Source organism: Trichinella spiralis (assembly GCF_000181795.1).
Source record: "Trichinella spiralis strain ISS 195 chromosome Unknown Scfld2, whole genome shotgun sequence".
Classification (NCBI taxonomy): Eukaryota; Metazoa; Nematoda; class Enoplea; order Trichinellida; family Trichinellidae; genus Trichinella; species Trichinella spiralis.
In genome coordinates, this window is record NW_003526941.1 from 10,316,107 (window position 1) to 10,340,300 (window position 24,194).

The 24,194-nt window shown below is 32.7% G+C and overlaps 5 protein-coding genes across 5 annotated transcripts; 2 read left to right on the forward strand and 3 right to left on the reverse strand.

The window, feature by feature from the left end:
* Window positions 1-3,289: 3,289 nt before the first annotated feature.
* Tsp_07694 (NADPH-dependent diflavin oxidoreductase 1) lies at window positions 3,290-5,077 on the reverse strand. The gene has a single exon (XM_003381123.1). It carries the CDS (start codon window positions 5,075-5,077, stop codon window positions 3,290-3,292), a length of 1,788 nt encoding a protein of 595 aa, XP_003381171.1.
* A 536-nt stretch (window positions 5,078-5,613) lies between these two features.
* Window positions 5,614-10,104, forward strand: Tsp_07693 (coatomer subunit gamma-2). The gene is made up of 19 exons (XM_003381124.1): window positions 5,614-5,643; window positions 5,951-6,073; window positions 6,131-6,363; window positions 6,469-6,544; window positions 6,721-6,813; window positions 6,885-6,971; window positions 7,135-7,251; window positions 7,323-7,363; window positions 7,433-7,637; window positions 7,698-7,982; window positions 8,047-8,125; window positions 8,186-8,350; window positions 8,462-8,638; window positions 8,707-8,841; window positions 8,926-9,140; window positions 9,242-9,413; window positions 9,518-9,600; window positions 9,670-9,808; window positions 9,869-10,104. Exons 1-19 carry the CDS (start codon window positions 5,614-5,616, stop codon window positions 10,102-10,104), a joined length of 2,691 nt encoding a protein of 896 aa, XP_003381172.1.
* Window positions 10,105-10,459: 355 nt separating this feature from the next.
* Tsp_07692 (conserved hypothetical protein) lies at window positions 10,460-10,912 on the forward strand. The gene is made up of 2 exons (XM_003381125.1): window positions 10,460-10,629; window positions 10,693-10,912. The coding sequence occupies exons 1-2, from the start codon at window positions 10,460-10,462 to the stop codon at window positions 10,910-10,912; spliced, it is 390 nt and encodes a 129-aa protein (XP_003381173.1).
* Window positions 10,913-11,756: 844 nt separating this feature from the next.
* Window positions 11,757-12,116, reverse strand: Tsp_07691 (conserved hypothetical protein). Its single transcript, XM_003381126.1, has one exon. It carries the CDS (start codon window positions 12,114-12,116, stop codon window positions 11,757-11,759), a length of 360 nt encoding a protein of 119 aa, XP_003381174.1.
* A 3,446-nt stretch (window positions 12,117-15,562) lies between these two features.
* Tsp_07690 (putative vesicle transport protein SFT2A (SFT2 domain-containing protein 1)) lies at window positions 15,563-16,168 on the reverse strand. Its single transcript, XM_003381127.1, has 4 exons — window positions 16,106-16,168; window positions 15,944-16,030; window positions 15,790-15,869; window positions 15,563-15,644 (listed from the first exon to the last, which is right to left on the reverse strand). Exons 1-4 carry the CDS (start codon window positions 16,166-16,168, stop codon window positions 15,563-15,565), a joined length of 312 nt encoding a protein of 103 aa, XP_003381175.1.
* Window positions 16,169-24,194: the final 8,026 nt, after the last annotated feature.

Consider the following 24,194-nt stretch of genomic DNA (forward strand, 5'->3'; position numbering starts at 1 on the left):
GCTAAACAGAGAGTATTCGCTATTTTGACTGGATTTTAAGAGTTTTTAAATTTTAAGACTTCCAATTTTCTTCTTCTTTGTCTTTTTCATTTTCTTCACTGCACTTCATCTATCAGTCCTAATTATTACTCCGCTTATTAGTAATATTTCTATTTTTATTTATCCTATTGTTGTTTCAAATTTGGATTCAATGTTTCTTTGTTTCTTTCTTTCTTTCTGAACATGTAAAATCCAAAGCATGAATGCTTCGTTGGTGGTAAGCATCGGCCCGGTGAAGGTCGACTTGAAATTTCAGCTTCTGACAAGCTGTCAGACAACGTGGCGCCGGTGAATTGCTTTACGACTAGCTGGAAAAGGGCCGCCGCTTCGGCTAGGTCGCCCGAAAATTGGAGGTCGTTCGACACTGACTTTTCCGACAAAGACCTTTCAGACATGCTGGCGTAGTATCTTGCACGCATTTATTGACCTGGATGACAAAAAAAGTCGAGCCAAAAAGGAATAACTGCCTTTCCGCATTTGGCAGAGGGGGAGAAAAAGCAAACCTGCCAAGCTCAACGGGAGACTCGACCTTGTCTAGTGGAGTTTGTTTTTTTGTGTGTGTTTTTTTTCCCGAAAGCTTTTTTGTTCATTTTACCGGTCCGTGTTTTAATAATTTCGCTTGTCCATCTACTTTTGGGCATGTGAATTTAATTTAGCATATGTAAATTTTCAAATATATTTTCTAAGCTTGTGATCAATGCAAATGAACAACACCCCGTTCGCCCGCAAAGTGAAAAAATATCGCACAAATAGGAATTTATTTAGGCAAATTTTGTTCAAATACTCTTTTCAATTATCATCGTGTGGTTTTGATTTTGACGATTGAAATTTATCGGAAAGGAAGTTTTAAATTTTCACAGACAACAGAAATTGTATTCAGCAATTCAACTTCCGCTTTGGCTGAAAAGGGCAATAATTATTGAACTGTATTATTAGAATTAATTTGAGAATTAGAAAATATTAATTTATTAATTGAATTAGTTTGTTTATTATATTTAAATTCTATTCAAAAATGACAACAATTATCAAAATAAAAGAGGGATCAAAATGATTGTCAGTATTGTCGTTTTTTCTACAGTACTTTTGATGTGAAATTATTTTTTTTGTTTTGTTTTTTCGTTGCAATGGAAATTGATGATGGGAAAATTTGTGAATGTTCAAAGTTGAAAATTAGTGTTGTGTAAAAATAGTTGAATTGTGTTAATGATGAGTTGGGATGTTGAAATTAGCTTCATTTTTAGCAAACTGCAGTGCAATAGCAATTTGTGATTTGGAGAAAACTTGAAAATATAAATAATTTGTGCAAATATTTGTATTGTGTTTAAGATTCGCTTTTCAAGTGTTGTCTAGCGTTGATTTTGAATTTTAATACTTCAATATTCCCATTTGGTCATTTGGCAAACGCAACGGAAAAGTTACTTTTCTCAAATCAACAAAAAAGCAAATGCTAAAGTTATTATCTTTCGATAAAAATTTTTTACATGAAGTAAAAAATATTTTGAATAAATTCTTTTTGCTCAGTTAATAATTTGAAGTAGCGGAAAAGATTGTTCAGCTGCATAGATAGCAGCAGCTGTTGATGTGAAATATCCATTTCACATGGGGTCATTTTTGCATTGTGCTTTAATAATAGAAAAAAAGTGACAAATCATCATAATCATCACTGCTGGGTACTTTGTGTTTTTTCTTCTTTTCTTTCTATTTTTATTTATTATTATTTATGATTTCCTATTGCTCTTGTATAACAAATAGGCTGCTTGATCAGTTGAGAGCTGTGTCGTTTGATTATTGTCGTCAATTATTATTATTATCTGCACAACTTTGCCATTTCTTTTTTTTCACGTGACAATTTAATATCCACCTCTTCCTGGTAATTTTTCTTTCAATCTCAGGTTGTAATTTTTAATTTTTCAAAATAGGTTCTGTTTTCTTGAATGAAAAATCAGTTTGCAACTTTTTTTTGAATGAAATCAGAAAAGCTGCTACGTATAAGCACATACACACACACACAAGCACGTATTACGTCATTTTTATTTTCAAATGTTGATCCAAGTCCTTGTTGGGTAATTTGGCTTTTATTTGCAAACATATGCAGAGATGTGACCTGTTTTGAATAAGAAAATATTTTTGCTAAATTTGACGCTGAGGCTGTTGTTGTCCAAGCAGTTTGCTGTTTGCTTGGATGCAGTTGATGGATAGTTTGGTGAAATTATTGTTGTGATGAGCAAGCTGCATTTGCCAGTTTTGTTGGAAAAGAAGCGAAGAAAATGCGGGCCGGATAAATAGCGTCGTATTATTATTAATATTATTATATTTGACTAATGTGCCGTAGCCAAACTGCCGGCAAAATGTGCAATGAATGGTTTTATCGTTTTGTCGATTGTGTCGCGTTGTTTACTTCCGTTCGAATCACCAACAGAGCGGAGGCAAGCCGCTTTTGCTTTGTGCTTCGCATTGGATGTTCTTGGCCGGCCGTGTATGACGAGTGTTGTATAGCGCTTTTGTGTTGCTGACAATTTCATCCCGTGGGTGTAGCGCACAAAAAAACTCTTTACCAATTTAAATCCAGTTTAAAGTGTAAAGAAAAACGAGAACCATCTTCACTTTTCAACGTATTTTCTTGTTTAATGGTGTTTCATTGCTTACAGTACTGACCAATGGAGAAGAAAACAAAAATTAATTATTCAAATTATTCTGCATTCAAACAATTCAACAAATGTTCAACTTTATGTTAAAATTCAAAAAGAACTTCCTGTTAAAAATTTGCATAACATGCACAATTTATCAATTTGTATAATTTGATTTCATTTCAATAGATTATTTGTGGAGGAAGTAATATTTATTTTTCATCATTACTTTCTCACTTTTTTGTTTAAACAAACAAGAAATTCAATCATACCTGTATTTGCACTCAGTGAATCATTCAATTCGTATTTATTATATATATATTCACCTGTGTACAATTTTAACTTATTTACACAATTGCAAAAAATTTTCTCTTATTCAATTTTTTTCATTTTCAGTAATACTGTTGCTGTTCAAACTGATTAACAAATGTAAATTTTTCCATTGTCTTTCATTTCAACATCAATATTGCTAGTTGTTGGTGTATTAGTAGTATAATTTTCACACTGTTCGTTCGTAAACAAACAAACAATCCACCAAGCGAAGAGACACTAAAGAGAAGGTAGTCTGAAAAAACAATTTTAATATATATCCTTGAAAAAAGTGAACTTATGAATGCACATTTTCAAGACCACACTTCCTGTTGCAATTGTTTACTGGTGACCATTTTTTTCAAATAAGCATCTGCTTTTTCTTCGCTCATCGAGCCTTCTTCGACGAGTATCTGCTTCAAGGTTTCGATTACTTGAGTCGGCATGGAATTAGCATTGCCACAGATGTAAACAATAGCGTCTTTCTCAGTTAAAAGTTTGTAAATGGTCGGCGCTTGTTGACGTAGAAGATGTTGAACGTAGATTTTTTCCCTCTGATCTCTGGAAAAAGCAGTATACAAGCGAATATGGCCAGATTTTGCCATAGTTTCAAACTCTTTTTCGAATAAATAATCTTTCAGTCGATGTCGACAACCAAAAAATAACACATTTGTCGTATCGATCTTTCTCGCCAGTCGATATCGTAGAAAGCTTCGCAAAGCGGCCACGCCTGTACCAGGTCCGATCAGTATTGTCGGCCGATCTGCGGCTGGAAACACCAAAGATCCGTGCTTGATGGTGACCGACAGTCGATGACCAGCATGCAAACGTTTAAGCCAATTGGAACATAGACCGAGTCGATCAGAGGAGATTTGGGTTCGGTAACGAACCACCGCGACCACAATTTCCACTTGTCGATCGAGCTGAGCAGAAGAGCAGATGCTAAATGGGCGTGGCTTAATTTCACCCAACAAATCGAACCAGTATTCCAACGGCACGTTGCGAGCCGTTTCTGGAAATTCGGATAATACCTCAACAACAGTACGCCTTGGACGATTGCAATAATTGTACAAATCGTCAATACCATCCGGCGAGGCGAACGATTGTAATTTTTCCCTGTGCAATTCAGTGGCGGCAAATAGTGAGAAGAGTTTGAAAAAATTGCACCCCGGCACTGCTTGCAAATCGAAAACGTTCGAAATCAAATGACGAAATGTCAGCACCGGGGAGATGCGCTGCAAAGTTTCCAAAATTGGCGTACCAGGGAAAGCTGGCTGCAAGTAGAATGGACGATCCAAATGTTCCATTTGAACCGTGTCGTGAAAGAGTTGGACACTTTCGTCCAAATTAGCTGGTCTAACCCAAACCACATCACCGGGCAAGTAGGCAACTGATGGTTTCAATTCAAACGATATTAGCCTGACATCTTGGAAATGATCTTCGGCGGTGATGCGTCGATTTTCCACAACTTCAGCTTCCACCGGCTGGCTCTGCTCGTCACGTTGGGATTTTTCACACATTTCCCCCACACAACGGCACTGATCCTGCCATATAATGTTGAATCGATTCTGCAAAGATGTTTCCGCTTCGGTCGGTTGATGAACATTCGGATACAGTTGGTGGAATTCAGTCCAGAAATTCTTTTTCCAAACACTCACCACACTTTCATAGCCCAACGGATGTTGATCGTCTGCCAAGCCAACGTCCAACAATCCCTTCGCACCGAGCTGAATCAGACGAGCGTGCAGCTTGCGAGCAGCATAGTTGAAATTGCTGTATTTCGAATCGCCCAGTCCAAGCACCGCCACTGTCCACGAGTTCAAAAAATCCGCACTCAAATGCCGATTTAGCAACGACCGCCAAAATTTTTTCATATTATCCGGCGGATCACCTTGACCGGTGGTCGAGCAGACGAAAAGAACAGTCTGTTTCACTTTTGCACTGGCGGACAAGTCGTAATCGTCCATTGTACCTAGATGCAAGCTAACATCCCTGCGCAGTACCGCCTGGCGCCATATCCACACCGCGACGTCTTCAGCATTTCCAGTCTGGCTGCCATACAGGATCGAAAGCCGTGGCAGATCTTCTTCATCAGATGGCATTTTGCAACTTTCGGCAGTGGAATTTGAAAAGATGCAAAAAATTTTCCTCTTATTTGAAAAACAATAATAAGAATAATTATTAATACAAAATTCATCGAAACATCTTTTTTGTCACACACCAGTTTGGCTTTTTTTACTGTGGCCGTTCAACATCAACATTAACGAAAACGAGTGGGATTCATTTCAATTCAGTATTTAAAATATTACAGGGAAACAATTATTGGAAAAAATCAAAATGAATTTCATTTAAATTGTCAGGCAAGGTGAAAAATTCAACTGTCTTCCCATCTACAGTCAAAGTTAATCAAGTGTTATTCGAGTGATACAGTATGTAAAGAATTATTCTTTGTTTTTTTTGCACGAGATTTTGTGAAAAATATTTTTAACTTGTGAAAATTAACATATTTAGATATTTTAATTGTTTTATTCAAAATTTTAAAAGTACAATAGAGGTTACAAACTTGCTTTTCTTTGAGAACTGTACTAATACACACAGCGAACGTGTTCATTTTGTCTGTATGAAAGTACTGGTTGAAATGTCGTCTACAATTTCACTGATGCGCAAGGTTTTGTTCTTTATTATACAAATTATTTTTATTCACTATTATGAAATTTGTTTTTCTTTTGTCCATTTACATATTGAGAAAGTTTATTTTCTATTTACGGTTATGTTATTATGGTTTTTTCTTGTGTTTGGGTTCGGTGTTTTATCTTTTATTTGATAGTATTTATTAAATTAGCTGAAATTTAAATCAGAATTACACGAAAACAAATTATATCAGTTAATTATGCAATTTTTTTAAATTCAGTTGAAATAATGTTAATTCAGTGAGTTTTTCTATTTTTGAATGTATTTTTGATATTTAGTAAAAGGTAAATTCTGGTGTTTGTTGTTTAAAAACAATGTTGGCTTTGAAAAAAGACAAAAAAGACGAAGAGTCTCATTCAGGTGCTTATTTTACAAGCAACTGTGATAGAACAACCGTTCTTCAAGAGGTTCGCGGTTTCACTTTTGCTTTTGTTTGAAGAGAATTTGTTTAATATCCAATTCAGGCTAGACAGTTTAATGAAACACCGATAAATGCACGCAAGTGTTGTACAACGTTGACGAAATTGCTCTATCTTATCAGTCAAGGGGAGCAGCTAAGTCGAAAAGAAGCGACGGATGCATTTTTTTCAATAACCAAATTATGGCAGTCAAATGATGTAGTACTTCGGCGACTTGTATATTTAACAATCAAAGAACTTGCCTCCCTTGCTGACGACGTTATAATTGTGACAAGCAGGTAAATATTCCATATTTATTTTGTATTCAATTTTGCATAAGGAAAACAAAAAAAATCTTGAGTGACTGTTATGATTGTTATGCCAAATGTAATAAAATATTGTAGTTTGACAAAAGATATGACTGGTAAAGAAGACATTTACCGCGCTTCGGCCATACGTGCTTTATGCAAAGTTACTGATGTAAGATGCTTTATTTATCTATTATTCTTATTTAATAATTAGATGGTAATTTATTTGTAAAAAATTTTTTTCAGTTTTATTTAAATTATAATTTGAGAAATATTAACTGTGCTTATTTATTATTTTTCATGTATATTTTTGTTTTGTTTATCAATGTTATTTTTTTCTGCTCGTAGAGTACAATGCTGCAAGCTATTGAACGTTATATGAAACAGGCTATTGTCGATCGCATTCCTGCCGTTGCCAGTGCGGCTCTCGTTTCAACTTTAGTAAGATGCATTACAGTAATCAATTTACCGTATTCTTTTGAATTAAAAATTTTTTTTTAATTCTTGTGCAGTATTTGATGAAAAAAAATCCTGATTGCATTCGAAGATGGACTAGCGAAATTCAAGAAGCGACAAATTCCGATAATCCAATGATTCAGGTATGGATTTGTAAATTCAATAAAAGCTGATAAAAGATTGGTGGATTGACATTTTATTTATTTATTTATTTAAACATTTTATTTTTGCTTTTTCTTTGTTTATTGTTGTTTACTTCTGAAAATTGTGTGTGATTTTCAATGATTGTTTTCAATGGTCGTTTAGTTTCACGGTTTGGCTGTTTATTATGAAATGCGGAAAAATGATCGACTATCCGTTGTGCAATTGGTTCAGAAATACAGCAAGCAGTGCTCAAGATCTGCATTTGCATTATGTTATTTGGTATTGTTGTTATTTTAGATGATTTTTATTTTCTTGATTTTGTTTCAGTTTTGTATATATATTTTTTCCAGATACGCATAGCGTTGAAATTGATAGAAGAAGACGAAAAAGGGTGTGTGAGATTATTGGTTTTTTTTATCATTGCATTATTATTATTATTATTGTTGGTTTAATTTTAAAGTAGAGACACTGGTACATTGTTGGATTTTGTGGAATCGTGTTTACGTCACAAGTCGGAAATAGTTGTATACGAAGCTGCATCGGCTTTGCTTCGTCTGCCGAATATCACGAGCAAAGAATTGTCGTCGGCCATATCCGTATTGCAATTGTTTTGTTCCTCTTCGAAAGCAGCATTGCGGTTCGCAGCCGTTAGAACATTAAGTTCGGTAAGTTGTACCAGTTGTTTGTTTGTTTGCTTGCTTGCTTGTTGATTTTATTGTGTTCAGGTAGCCGGAATTTATCCAGCTGCGGTTGCGGCTTGTAATGTTGATTTGGAGCAGCTGATATCGGATCAGAATAGAAGCATCGCTACGTTGGCTATAACCACATTGTTGAAAACCGGCGCCGAAAGTTCCGTGGATCGTTTGATGAAGCAGATCAGCAGTTTTGTATCCGAAATAAGCGACGAATTCAAAGTTGTAGTGATTGACGCGGTTCGGTCACTTTGTGTTCGTTATCCCAAAAAGAGCACCGTACTTTTATCATTTTTGTCAAACATGCTTCGAGACGAAGTGAGCAATTTAATTTTTAAAAAAATGTTTAATGTTGAAAAAAATGCTGTTTTTTTTATTACAGGGAGGATTTTTGTATAAAAAAGCCATTATTGATACGATTGTTTGGATAATTGAAGAAAATGACGAAGCCAAAGAGCCAGGTAAAAAGAGATTCTACGAGGCGGAAGCAGTGGATAATTTGAATTTTATCTCTTCTGCAGGTTTGGTGTATTTGTGCGAATTTATTGAAGACTGTGAGCACGTGACTTTGGCGACGAAAGTGCTGAACTTGCTCGGTAAAGAAGGTCCCAAGTGTTCCAATCCCAGAAAATATATCCGATTCATATTCAATCGTGTCCTTCTGGAACCGCCCCCTGTTCGAGCAGGTAATACTAATAATAATCCGTATGAAAAGAAGAATATTATGATACGTTTTTTTTTCTCCACTACTTTAGTGATAATTAAAATAATAATTTTGTTTTGTTCTGTTCTGTTAGTTGCTGTGACAGCGATGGCAAAATTTGGTGTATGCCAATCTCTGCGTGCGGACGTTGTCACTTTGTTGCAGCGATGCTTGCTAGATTCTGACGACGAAGTGCGTGATCGGGCTACATTTTATTCTGTATTATTTTCCACGAACAATTTGAAACTTTACAACGAATTAATTACCGGCAGTAATATATATATATAAACATTTTTTATATAATTTTTTTCAAATTATAATAAATTTATTCAATCCTAGATTTGAATGTTTCACCGTCGTTGTTGGTTCGCGCGTTGAGAGAATATTGTTCTTCTTCTTCACCAAAATTCGAACCGTTCAATTTGAACTCAGTTCCACAAAGTCCACTACCAATCGGTGTTCAGCGGAAGCCGAGTAATGTTTCTTTTTTTTTAAATATTGTTTATTTGTTTGTTTGTTTTTGCATTTCAACAAATGCAACAATGCTTTTGATGACAGGCTTGACTGTTGATGTCGTGCCAGCTTCGGTGAAGCCGGAGAAAGGGATCAAGAGTCGGGAGGAGAATTACGAAGAACAGTTGCATCAAATTGAGCAATTTGCCAAATTTGGACGACTGTTCAAATCGTCGGCGCCGTTAGAGTTGACCGATGCCGAAGTGGAAATTACCGTATCTTGTGTGCAGCACATGTTTTTGGAACATATTGTCTTCCAGGTGAGGCGGAGTTTTGAAATTGGAAAATATGTTGTGAAAAAAAAAATTAATATGTGCAAATTTATCCTCCCTTCTCCCACTTCCATTTATATTTTCTGTAGTTCGAATGTTCGAACACTTTGAATGATCAGATATTGTCGAACGTCGTGGTTCACGTGAAGCCTTCTTCCAAACGGTGGAAACAAGTGACGGAAATTCCGTGCGAAATTATACGAAACAATGATTCCGGCTTCACGTACGTCGCTTTTCAATTGCCTAGAGATGCTGATCTACGTAAGCAGTGAAAAATGTTTGACAATTTTATTTTTCCACTAAATTATTTCTACTTTTTGTTTTGCTCATTTTACAATCTGTGTGAAATGTGGTTGTTTCTTCAGTCCCTGCGACGTTCAGCTGCGTGATGAATTGTACGATTAAAGACAGCGAAGATGATATTACTGATTATGCAGACGAATATCCAGTAAATTTTTATTATTTTGTTGAATCATTATCAGTTTTATATTAAATCGTATTTTTTCTCTATACTCAGCTGGAAGATTTGGAATTGGGCGTAAATATGCAAGTGAAACCAATGATGAAGATGAATTTCAATGCCATATGGGAAGATTTGGATGGAAATGCCGAAGTTGCGTGCACATATTCTCTACCCGGATATGGCTCTATTCAAGGTTGGAATTTTTAAACATTTAATTAAATTAATCGATTTATTAAATTTATTTATTCTATAGACGCCATTGATAAAATATTGGATTGTTTGGGCATGGCACCTTGCGACCGTTCGGAAAAAGCGTCGAAAAATAAAGGCGCTCATGTTCTACTGATGGCCGGCATGTTTCGAACTGGATCCATGTTAGCTGCGCAGGCTAAATTGGCACTGGCGCCGAGCGGTATTATCAACGTGAATTTGTCAGTTCGGTCGGAAGATGAATTAGCCGTTGGTGTAATTGTTTCGGCATTCGGCTAATCAACTTGCTTTGCATTTGCTATATTTTCATTTGTTCAAGTGATTATCTATTGTGTAACATTGTTATTTTTTACATTACAATTTCAGTGATGGAAATTTTACTTTTGTTATTTGTTAATTTTTATTTTATTTTTCAATTATCGATTGTAAACTTGAATTGGGCATAGATTCAAACAATAATTAAAACAAAAATAATTAATCTTTTGCAATTTGAGAATTCAGCGGTCCATTTTCCGTTTGCTTATTTTGTTGCATATAGTTAGTTGCTTGATGGTGTGATGTTTTTTTTGTCGTTTTCAAAAAGTGTTTTGCAGTTATAGCCATGTTTAAGTCCGTGCTTTTGTGCTTTATTTGCATGTCCGTTTGTTTGATCCCATTGGGAGATGCGGGCGACAAATGCGTTAGCGGTCGTGGGAAATTGATTTGCAAGCGAAATCCCAAAGCGGTGGACACAACCGAAATTCGACTTTGGGACAAAGACGGTAGTACTGTGTTGGGCATGTTTGATCCGGATGATTTGATGGGGTAAGTAAATAAGCGGACATTTATTATTCAAATTTGTTGTTGTTTATTACAGTATCATTTTAGTATTGGTGTTCCTGAAGACGACGGTCGATTTGTTATTGATGGATGCGCCAGCGACCGGGACTGGCTTCCATTTTGGAAGAATGATCCAGATCCGTATCTGGAAATCAGGCACACTTGCCGATTGTCTTACGGCGAAACGTTCCACATTGAAGGACCATTGATCAAGTTTCTGCCCGACAATACTGATTTTGGTGTGATTGATCTTGACGTGCCATACTGACTGACTGACTGATATACTGTTTGCGAAAATTTTTCACGCATTCTCTGCTGCTACAACCTACTACATACCTACAACAAACAGCTCGTTGCTTCTTGCCTTTATCACTGCTTTTTTATCATCGACATTTTTTTAACTTTATAAAAACAATAATCTCTTCTATGTGATGTGATGCGTGTTTGTGATATCACAATATGCAGATTAAGTAAATTTTTTATCTGATCTTCATCTATTGTGTGTGTTTGTTTGAATTGTTCAAAAATTGAACGAATACTGGAAATAATTGTATCCAGGAAATAGTATTTTTTTTGTTTTTTTTTCAACTCTAAAAATGCGAACAATGTGCATGAATTGGAATTTATTATTTGCTATTTCAAAAAAAGAAGATGTTTTTTTGGGGGGATTATTTTCTTTTTTCATTAATAATTGTAGGCAGTTTTCAACAGCACCACTGTATTATGTATGTATAATAATTGAATTGAATAGCCAATGACCGACGTTGAGAAAGAATTGATCGGTGACCTTGAATTTTGTCCAATAGGAGCAGATAATGGCAGGTAAGTAAGCAGAAGCAGATTGTTGCTTCAATAATAATGTTTGCTCGATAAAAAAAATTTGCATTTCAAAAGCTCGCAGGCTATATAATATTATTATTATTATTTACTTGGTGTCAAGGATTGGGCAAATTTGTTACCAATTTCTTCGGTTTCATTTCCTCTCGTCACGTCTCGTCTCGTCTCTCTCTCCCATTGTAGCTTGATCGTTGTTTTCAAAATATTAATATCAAATGTAAGCTGTGATCTTTTTATTATTTATTTCTTATCAATTTTTGAAATAAGATTTATTATCATACTGCTGCTGCTGCTTTTGTTTTTGCTTTTGCTTTTGCTTTTGCTGCTGATGCTGATGCAGATGCTAATGCTGATGATGATGATGATGACGATGATGTTGTTTGTGGTTTAGTAATAGAGTAGCAGTAGCAGTAGCAGTAGGGGGGGAGGGTTGAGAAAAGGGTTGGCGATTGGCCGATGCTTTTGGTGATTATGATGCCGTTGCTGTTGCTTCGATAACGCGGCTGCGATGATAACATTAACTGCTGCTTAGACGCACACAACAAACATACACAGAGACACATACGCACACTTTTCACTCTTCTCACATACACACAAACAAACGTTTGTTGTTGTTGTTGTTGTTCAAGCTCCATTGCTTTATGCTAAAGAAAACTTTTAACCCTCTGTTTTGGTGATTATTTGGCGCGTGTGCATGCTTTTTTTACACACACACACAATTCAAATTGGTTCATTTATTTTTTTTCGTTTTTATCATTTCAGATTCATAACATAAATAATAAACTTTACAATAATAATTGCTATTACAAAAATGGCTTCCGCTTATTATGTTCAATCGAATCCCGACGATCAAGTGAATCGTTGTCTAGCTTCTCAGACTGGTCTCACGTTGAGGCAAGTGGAATTTTTGAGGCGTGAATTTTCCAAGCATGGTCGAAATCCAATGCCAGAAATGTTGGAAATATTGGCAGTGGAAAATGGCTTCGAAGAGAACAAAGTTAAAGTACGTGATTTTTTTTCCATTTTCTTATTCTTCTTTCAAATTAATTATCTTCAATTTTTCACGCCGACGTTCGTTTTTATTTTTTGTATTTAATTATTTTCCCCCTGCTCAATTCAATTTATAACTAATTTATTGGTAGTATTATTAATTTCGGTTCGATTGGTATTGTGACATTTCAAACGATCACGTTATTTGAACGTTTTTTTAATTCACTGCATAATGCAAATTTCAATTCTGTTTTTAATCCTACACGCTAGCCCGAACAGCGACGGGCTTTTTCTCCCAGTTAGCTGGATTTTCAGTTTCACAAGTTGTGCAAAATCTTTTCAAAGCTTTTCGGAACATAATCTATCCTTTGTGGTCGATTTGGTTGCATTTGCACGGTGCTGTGTGAATTTTGCTTTGAACAACAAGCAGCAACTTTGAGCAATCAGATGCTGCTGCTACTGATGATGATCATCATCATCAACTGAAGTGTGAAGAAATGCTTTTATTTTTCAAACTTCTTTGTTGGAATGAAATTTGTCTTGCTTATACGAAAATAGAAATAGAATTATGCATTCACATCACTTTCCTCTTTTCCCTTCACACACACACACACACGTGTATATGCTGCTAATCGGGAAGATTAATTTGTTCTAGTCATAGTGAAGTTTTTCAACTTTTCACATTTGTATACAGCAATAGCAATTTATTTTATGCTTTATTTTTGCTTATTTCTTGCTTCACTTTTGCACCACATGTTTTGTTATTATGCAAAATGCATTCATTGATATGCACGCAGCATGATGCGCATGCGCACATGTGGATGATTGGAAGAAGAATTTGAACTGATTTCTTTATTTATTTGTTTATTCTCATATTGAAATTTCCATATTCAACGTCAATCTGCAGTTTCAGCACCAATTATTCTTTAATTCAACAATTTTGATACTTTTTTATTTATTTACTTCTTTTCCGGCTTTATTTATTCACTACCTTTATACACGTTGTTTACCGCTGTATGCGACGCTTATTGTGAAATAATTTGTTGGCCAACAGCTGTTTGGAAAAACAAGAATTGACGACCTTCTGTGTTATTTGTAGATGAACAATTTTTCTTATAACAGCAAACTAAAATCAACGACAATATTTTTAAATGAAGGTTATTTCATATATTGTTGATGTGTTTATTATTAGCCGTCGGCAGATTGCAGATGACGTTTCACGTTTCAAAATGACATTGAACAGCAGACAGTTCATCATTTTTCAGATGCTCACCAGCAGCTCAGTTCTTCTCTTTTTACAAAGCAAAAAATTCAATGCCAATGCTTTTTTCCATTTTACCGTCGTAAACTTTTCGTACTGTATTTTTTAATCATTTTCAGGTTGACTGTTTTTTTTTGTGAATTATTTTGGCAACTTCTATTCCGGTCGTTGCACTTACTTTTCAAATATGCCAATAATAGTGTATAAATGAACACTTTGAATTTTCTGGATTAAGATGTGACATATTTTTTTCTTTTTTTTTCACAATGGGAATGAGATCTTTGTTACAAATAGAAAAACGTGAAAAGATTGATTGAATGAAAAAAATTTAGACAACGTTGTTCTTCATGAAAGTGCCAAATAACCGATGAACAAAAAAAATATTATTCACGAAATGTAAAGCGGACGTCGGCTGAAAAAAATATTACGTTACTTAAAATATATCTTCTTTTTTTTAGAATTTGTTCAACTTACACATCGCACATGTTCGAAGAACGGATGGAATTCATTCCAAATAAAAAATGAAGGAATTTTTTTCTTTAAATACTTTATTCTCTTTTTTTTGGAAATGAATGAAGCTGTTGCTACTCCTATTACTCTACCATGTGATCGCACCGCTATTCAATTAATCATTCAATAATATATATATATAATGTGAGTTAAATTAACAATTTATTATTTTTCATTTCGTTCTTATTATTATCTTCCCCGCCCGGTGACTGATTAATTTCACTGCTTAATTTTTGAAAAGGATTTTATTTGTGAAATTTTACTTTCCAAGCAAGCTAAAATAAATATCCAAATATTGGATGAAAAATTGAAATTAAAATAGTTGTTCAGCTTGACAGGGCAACTAGTAACATCTACAGTGTAGATAAAGTTGTGGACGGATTGTTTGTTTTGTCTCCGGCTGTAGCGAAAAGGAAGTCGGATTCTCAGTTGTACGTATGTGATTGGTAAATTATTTATCAGACGCACGTTTGCAAGCAACTTTTCACGGCGGATCTGTGAAAAAATTATGCTTATAGAATACGAATGAATAATAACAATGTGCAGCGTGACAGCCTACCTCGCGTATGGAATATACGACAAAGAGTACCAAGTCATCGCCAGATATTGGAAGAACACAAACAGAAGACACAGGGCACCTTTCTTCCACTTGAAAGTAACAATCAGTTATTGTTGTGTTCATTAATTTTTTTTCAAAATAGCAAAATGCCTCACGTAGAATGCAGAAAACAAGGTTAAAATTATCATCAACGTTACAACCACTGTCGAAATCAATCTAGTTGGGTCGACCATCTTTTTCAACTGCTTCACCGGACCCATCAAGAAGCATGTACTGAAATGAAAAAGCAAAAATAAGAAATGGATGGATTTTATTTTGCGGACTATTTCTATTTCAAAATTATTTTCTATTCTGCTTTTGTTCTATTCTCATTTACATAATCAATACATGTTCCATTTACGTGACACACTGCTGAAAGGCTGTCACTTGGCCACCAAAGCAGTCAGTTGCAATCTAATCTGGCATTTCTTTTTCTAGCCTTCTTCAGCTAACCCCTCCCCCTCCCTCTCTCATTCTCTATCTTTGCCCACGCACGTATTACTCAAATCAAATCATTGATCAAAGAGAGAGAGATGAGAGAGAGAGCTAATTAGCCTGCTAACAAAGCAGCAAGCATCATGTGACAAAAAAATCATCAGAGGTGAAGAAGCAAAAGAAAAAAAAATAATTGTAGTCAATTTTTCAAACTTTCAAAGATTAACTTGGAATAACAGTAAAATTCCAGCTGTGAGCAGCTATGAAAATATAATCAGTACACAAGTTCAACGAAACCGAGCAGAAACAATGCAAACTAGCTTAGCCGGCGAGAATGTTGTGACGTTCGTTCTTACCGCCCGCGAATATCTATTATATTTATTATTATTTAGCAAACAAAAAATACAGCAAAACACTTCAATTCCAAACCACCGCCCAATATTTAAATATTTAAATAAAAAAATTTTTCAACTTTCAATAAGTAGAAAAATTGACATCATCAATCAACTACTACCTTGCCATTGACATCACACTTCCAATGGAAAATAAAATTGAAAACATGACAAAATTTCGAAAGAATATACTGACGGAACCCTGGAATAACAAAATACAAATTCATCATCAAATCAGCGTTATCTTGATTCAACAAAAAGCATCATGTGACAAACCATAACCGATAAGAAGATTCCAAAAAGGAAACAAAATAAGAAGCACTTGATGCGGGTGCTCCAGCTCAAAGTATTACCATTGGTTACCTGGAAAATAATAAAAAAATACCATCGTTGAGTAATAATTGAAAAAAAAAATTCCAATAATCCTCTTCCATTTACATCACTGATAATATCTTCTTCTTCTTCATCGTTGGAAGAGAATATTCTTGTCAAAAAACGCATCTGAAAATTATTGTAAAAATTATTTACAGTAATTCATTTCTTTAAATGAAGTTTTGAGAAAAAAATATAAATTGGTGGCAGCAATGAAATTGATAATACCACCAGCAGGAACGTCAAGCTAAAGCTGTTTGTTGCAAAGGTGAGTGGCACAGAGCGACTGCGAACAACGTGGTACGATAAAATTATATCACTTTTCAAAAATGATGCAACAAAATACAAAGATACGCTGCTCTCATTTTTTCACTCATTCTCTCACTTGCAAACTTTAAAATCAATAAATAATAACAAATTAAGTGAAAAGAAATTATTATTTCAATAATCAATAGAAAAAAAAATTAATTAAATGCGTTACAACAGTTCGAGAAATCTACCAATATCAAAGCGTCAATTGATCGCTGACCTTACAACTTGAAAGCGTTCGTTGGTGCTAACCCAATAAAATCAATAACTGTTTACACAATATACTGCACAATATTCCCAGTGCACGCAATTTGAATATGATCATCTAATCAAACTGAAAATCAAGTATATCGTAACGTGTGAAAGTTGTGATTAATATTGAATTAATTACATTTGCATTTGGTCACTGTGCTTCTATCTCTCATTCTATTTATCTATCAGTGCAACTTGTTACAAAAACATTCAATATGCAAATATTGCACTCTTTTATCTATTTACTGAATGAAATGCATTTCCAATTATTTATGTAAAAAGGTAGGTAATTGCCTTGAAATTATGTCGGTCATACAACAGTATACAGAAATGGCATATTACCGGTTCCCTTTATTGAATCTCCAAAAATACACGCGGGACAACTAGTAAATTACAGTAAATAATGAAATTCAAGGTTAATTTTTTATCGTTCATTTCTTATCAGTTGATCAATGGACAGTTTCAAATACTTTATAAATTGTGTTTCTACATCATTCGGCTTCTTTCATCAACTGTAATGTAAATATGCGCAATTTGGTTTTCTTCCTCTAATTCATACCCTCATTATTAACACAGAATTGAACATTGAATTTTTTCTTTTCTCCTACATACACATTTTAACTGATTTATTTGCTATTTACTTTTCACATATTTAACTTCTTCTGCTTTGCACTTCATTACGAAAATTAAAATTATTATAATTATTTTTTAAATGCTTTTACAACACATGTAAGCGGCCATTATTATTTTGTTACAAGTCGATGCGAACAAAACCAATGAGAGCTCTACTATTATACACTATTCTTTCGGCTGCTTTCTTTACACACTGTTTAAATATTACAAATTATAAATTTACTTGAATAATATAATGCTGCACTTTTGTTTTTAGAATGTTGGTCTACACGTTTGCTTGATTTTTCTTATTCAATCGCCAAACTTATTAATGTGGCGTTTTTGTTTGTTATCAAAAAATTTGTTAATAGTTTAGCGAAAAAGAACAACAATACGCAAATTTTTAGAAAAATTTTACTTTTTCATAATTGATTGTGCTGCAAATGATGAAGAATGAAAATAGAAGTGAAGAATTATTTGTCCTTTCAATTTTCGCTACCTGTGAATGTGATGGATGAGTTTGATTGAAATCGGTATGTTTTATTGCTGTGGCGCTGCATCGTTTTCACTTTTAGCATCGCTGCAATTAACTTCAGGCTGAAATATGCTTTTAACGTGTTAAAATGATTAGAAGGTTTAACATTTTCCTTTGATACATTTTCTGCCATCATTTTCATATCAGCTTTTGAAAAAATTTGCTTCACTGGCTGATTCAAACATTCAGACCAATAAAACAGCGTTGCTGCTGCTGTTTCACAACAACCGCAAGAAAAGCTTGTACATTATTTCCTTTTCTCTGTCACTTCCTTTTTGCATCATTTTGCAAACAACAAATCCAAGTATGTATTGTTAAATGCTATTTTTTGTTTTATTCACTGAACTTTTAAACAAAAAGAAGATTATTCAAAAATTCACTGTCCAATAAACAAAAACTTTGCTCATTCGTCATTTTGATTTGCATTTGTTTTCCAAATTTGCATACACCTACTTCAATATTGCTTATTAAAACGTTGCTCTGATGATTAAATAGAATCATTATAAACTGCAGTTGTTAATCGTATAGCTGCAGCGTGTTTCTAGCTCAAGACAAAGGCACAAATGGTAAGTTAAAAATGAACTTCTTGTGCAATTCTTTTTATCATTTTATTGCGTTGTATGAATAAGATGATTTTCTGCTTAATATCCAACAACAGTTATTGTTTTATTATATTTATTTAAATAAATGAATTGAATCAAATTCAGTCAGTTACTGATTAAACGTATTTGCTGTTGTACTTTTTGAAAAGTAAAATTTCATTATTGTGAAAATCGGCTTAAATGTAAAAATGTACTTTCTACTTTTTGATTCGAATTTGGCAGTATTTAATAGATATGTAAAATATTTCTATTTTTAATTAATATTTTGTTGAAAATTATGGAAACACGCTCGCATTTTGTCCATTGGCACATTTTGTTTCATACTGCTCGACAATGAATTGAGGTTGTGTGCTTTGTGTGAATAAATTTAAAAAATTTGAATTTTTCATGTCAGCACATGACATATTATTCCAAACATTCGCAACATTTCTTACTTTTGGCAAATTTATCAATTATTTAATAGCTGATATGCGCGCAGCTGAAGCGTCAATTCAATAAACTGCCCTCTTCATTTGATTGTAAGATAAAAAGCTTTTCTCGACCACGATTACAGTTTGTTGGGCAGTTTGACACCAGATGCAATTTTTCAATTTTTGCAATTTGTCTTCAAATTGTCTGGCCAAGAGCCGATCTTTATCTACGCTTTCAAATGGGCGAATGTTCAAAATTAGCAAACAGCTTTCGAAGCCAATATTCGTATAAACAGATCTCGCATTTGCACACTTATCACTTTGACAATCATTTTCAATATTCCAAATTAACATGAACTTAATTGATTGATTTCAATTTCAAAAATTTTTATTCTACTAAAAATCTTACCCATAATTAATAAAAGTAATTATATCTCAAGTTGAAAGTGGCAAGAGTTGAAGAATTTTTTAATTTTCCATACTATGTATTATTGGATTTTATTGTAATGTTCATGTTTTTCTTTCACATATCAAATGAAGTTTTCTGCAATATTTTTACCATTTTTTGCCATTTTTAAAGTGAAAAAAATTTTCAAACAAAAATGTATTATGCACAAAAGTTTCAAAAAGTTGACATATTATTTAAACTTGTTGTTTTATCGAAACATCGAGGCGTATCAATTTTAAATTTGCATACTGATGTAAAATATTGCATACAAATTTTGTCTGAAAGTTGTTATGAATTTTATTCATTTCTAATCTGCAGATATTGAACTAGTTTGCATTTCAGATAATGATATAGAACAAATTTTGTAGTAAATTGAATCGATATTGAAATAATGAACTTTGTTCAAAGTTGATGCACATTTGTTCAGCGTCTTGTAATTTTTTAAATTACTGTTTGCTATTTTCTTAGGAGATGATATTCATGCTTGAGCAACTGATTTGAAGAATGTTTCAAAGAACGTCAATAACTAATTTTACATACTGGGGTTGGATTTCATTTTTCAGTTGAATTAAATTCTTCAAATTGATTTTGAATTCGCTTAAAATTAGAAGCCGAAGTTTATCATTTTTCTCAAACTAAGCTCTAAGCATGACAGTTGTTTTACATTAGATGAATTCACAGCCGAACTCTGGTTTAATGAAAAAGAAATAATGCACTGATTATGATAATTTTCACAAATGGAGAATTTGCAATAATTTAAGCAGAACTATTTGGCTTCTAAACAGCACCACCTTCAAAATTCAATTAGCCTTATCTGTGATAGCTTTTCCAACAGTATTTTCTTACATTGGCAGTTGATATGTTTATTTGTTAAATTTTCATATATTATTCATATTTGTAGTACTGTAAGTATGAGTTCAGTTGATGAAAAATGTTTAATGCTAGTTCAGCTGGAATATCAATCAACAAATATGAAATCAATACCTTCCAAAAAATTACTAGTGAATAATGATATTGAATTAATAATGATTTGCTGATGATTTTGTTTAAAGTTGAAAAACTGACAATCTTTTGTCACGTTAAAATACAACTCCACTTTGGATAGTTTTGTCGACGAGTGAAAAGGATTCCGATTTCCAAAAGCTATTTTATTCCAATTTCATTAAGATAAAGCAAAGCAGACATTGTGTAAAGTAGTCATTGTCGAAGAATTTCATTTAAAGTGCTTCAAATAATCGAAGCAAAAATGAGCATCCATTCCAATGAAATGGTCGCTTTTTCAACAAGCAGATGGAAAGTTTCTCATTCAACAGTTCTGAACATCGTTGCTCAACAGAAAATGGCAGCATTTTCAAGCAAACAACCCCAATATGAATTTAAATGCATCAATCCTGTTTGCAACAAATTCGCTTTCACTTTGCACTCTTTAGCCCAGATATTTCTTGAATATATTCTAAAATGCTGCGAAATCTATTCATATGTTTCATTTTATATTGGTTTTTTTCAACAGTTTTTCAATTCGTTCTATGCATGAAGTGGTGAATAATTGGAGGCAGTTGTTTCGAATGTTTTTAATTTTGTTAATTGAAAAGACGTTCCAAAAGAATGACAGCATACATGAATCTTCTGAAACTTGTAAATTACTAATTATTCATTTGTTTCAAACAGGTAAGGGATCTTCAAATAGATGGTATTTTTTTCACTAAAACAGATTTAACATTTATAATTTAAAAGTTTATTTTTTATTTATGGATACTGTTGTGTTTATTTTTTTGCTGATAAAATATGGCTGTTGTTCAATCCAAATTATTAAAATTTGTAAGTTCGAAAATTGTGATTGACATTTGCATGAAATAGCACTTTAATATTTTGATAATAATTTTGCATTAAATGCAATAGAGCTAGTTTATCATTTGAAACTGCCATTGACTGAAGACAATCACTATATCTGTTTATTTGCATATAGAATCTACACCAAATCGTTTTACGACGTAAACATTACTCTGCTCTATTTAAGTTCTGATTATTCATTCAACTTTTGGAATATAGTCCTATTGCATGTTTTAAAAGATAGACATTTTTTAATGCCAAAAATTATTCGAAGTCATTTTTGTAAGAACATCTGTTAAGGAATGCGCGTAAAAATGGCTTGCTTTAAGTTTTAAATTCAGCGCACTTAGTTTATTTGATTTTACCTGTACTTGTGTAACTTAACATGGTATATTTGGCTTGATCAGCCGTGGTTGCTTTTGTTATTTGGTGTTATCACTTTAAGATTAGACAGTGTTGTTGGTGATAATTTTTATCTGTAAAACATCATACATCCAACTCGCTCAAAACTGCGCTTAACATGGCCTATGCTTATTTATAGAAAATCAAAATGATCACCAAGTGCGTTAAAATTCCATTTTAAACTAATACCAGTATCATTTACTATAAGCTTGGGAAAAATGAATCGTTTCATGAAGCTTTTATTTCATTCAGAGAAGCAGAAATATAAATTAATTAATAATTAATTCGTACTGTTTTATTAATGGAAATTGTTAAATGAATTTTCACTGAAAAGATTGACAATGCGACTGTTTCTAATCACTGTAAAATATATTAAATTTCCTAATATTGTTAAGTAGTATCTTCTTTGACAAATGAATAAATCAAATGTATATTTTATAATGAGACAATTTCTTTTCATTACAATTCGCTTTTGTATTAAAAAATTTGATTAGAAAATAATTATTGAATGCTTTGAATTTATATTCATGTTATTATATTGAAAATATTCAAAACCTAAAAATGCTATGATATTGTTCGTGTGTGAATATGTTATCTTTTGCTATACAACATTGGATGATCAGAAGGGAACAGTGAAAGAGAGTGTTAATGGAATTTGATAGTCGTATTACTTATTGGTAATTAACATATTTATATAATAAAAAATGAAAAAAAACTAACAATCACAACGACGATAACAACAACAACAGAGCATTCTTTGCGTAAAAGCTTGTGATTGAACGCAAATGATATCCCTGAGGTTATTGGAAACTGGTCGGAAAATGGCGCTCAATTTATAGCAAGAATAATGCAACAGGAGGCTTGATCGAGCTGAATTGTTTTCCAATTGAACATAATTAAATGATTGTTTCAATTCAAACGCAGAAAGCGTCTTAAAGGAGAAATGAGCAATCATCAGGGACCTTTCAAGTGGAAAATCCACAATTGCATGAGCGTCTATCGTTATTATTGAAGGTTCCCATCAAAGTGACAAAGCAAATAGTATTTGTCAGCTTTATTGTCTGAACATTGTCATTGTATTACAATCTGTTGTTTTGTGGCAACTTTTGTTCTAATATTGCAAGCACAAGAAAATATCCAACTTAAATGTTCAGAAATATCCGTAAAAGATGGAACCTTTTCCGCTAATTGCTTTTTCTTTTTAGAAATCTTTTCAATCATCTTTCTTTCTCCTTCCTCCCTCCCTTTCTCCCTCTTTCTTTCTCTCTTTCTTCCTTTTATACACCTACAAATGGACAGCTGAAATAAAGCTCGACTGTATTTATTTATTCATTAATTATAATAATCCAATTCACAGTTGGAGCAAATTCATTTGATTACTTGAAATTGTATGCCAATCATAACCTACGTGGTGAGTGTTTGTTTTCTTCTACTTGTATTGAACTGTTAAAGAATTGGAACAATTTTTAAAATATAATTTAAAATTAAACAGTTAATCACAAATTTATAAACAATCCAATATTTGAAATACATCTGTATTACAATATTATTACAAATAACAATTCACCTAAGCTATATGTGGCTAACAATTAATTTCTTTTTCCAATTTATATAATATATTCATTATTGGGATTTATTTATTTTGTAAAGTTGTTTGTTTTATTCAGCTTATTGTGATTGCAGACCATATGCGTTTCAATTTTCAGATTTTTCATCTATATTTCAAGTAGATTTTGTGATTATTAAAACAAAATATTTTTCAGCAATAATTCTAAAATAGAAGATGGAAATTTTTTAATATTATTTTTGTTTTTTGATAACAAATACATTACTATTTTACTTTACTTGTTATCATTTAATTTTTAAGATACGCAGCACTGGAAAAATTATAGAGAAGTATTTTTTTGTAATAATGAGCTCATATATAAACTGCATCAACAAAGTTGTAATGAATTGTACGACCGAAACATTTGTATGATGTTTATGATAAATTTAAATATAGCATTTACATTTTACTTGAATGCTTACATTAATGGGTAATTAAATTATTTCGCTTTTTGATTTGCATATAAATGAAAATTTTAAATTTGACATAAACCTATTAAGCGGTTGATATTTTTTAATGGAATTTTGTAATTTACATTTTCTTTCCTTTCATTTATTTTAACTATGTGTATAAGTGTTTCAAAACTACATTCAGCAGTTTTAAACAGCTGAAAATATTATTTTGCTTTTTATTGTGGAATTTGAATAATTTTCTTCAAGTTTCATTAAAATGTTGCTTGTATAATTTTAAACGTCCGGCTTTTGTTAAGTTTTTCCATGTCGTGATATTTGCTTCTGTCATATTGTCAAAGAGAAATTAGCTGATAATATTGTAAACGTCAGTTTTTGTTAGAGAACTTACAGCACAAAATAAGCTACAAAAATTTTATCATACATTTTTGCTAGATATCTATCTAAAAACTTTAATATTTCAGTTTGCAATTAAAAATCAAAATATGTGATATTTTGACATGAACACGTAGCGAGCAGTTGAGTTTCAATTTCAGTGATATTACATGAAATTTTATCCCATAATTTTTTTTGCAAACATTTTAAACAGCTCTAAAAAAACACCTGCTTTGTTGTTATGTTAATTAATTGATACTTTTCAGTTTTGCATATGAAAATTGAAATACTTTTTGAAAGAAGCAATCTTTTCAAAAGTGTCAATATAAATAATAATATAATTTATGAATTTACAAATAAATTA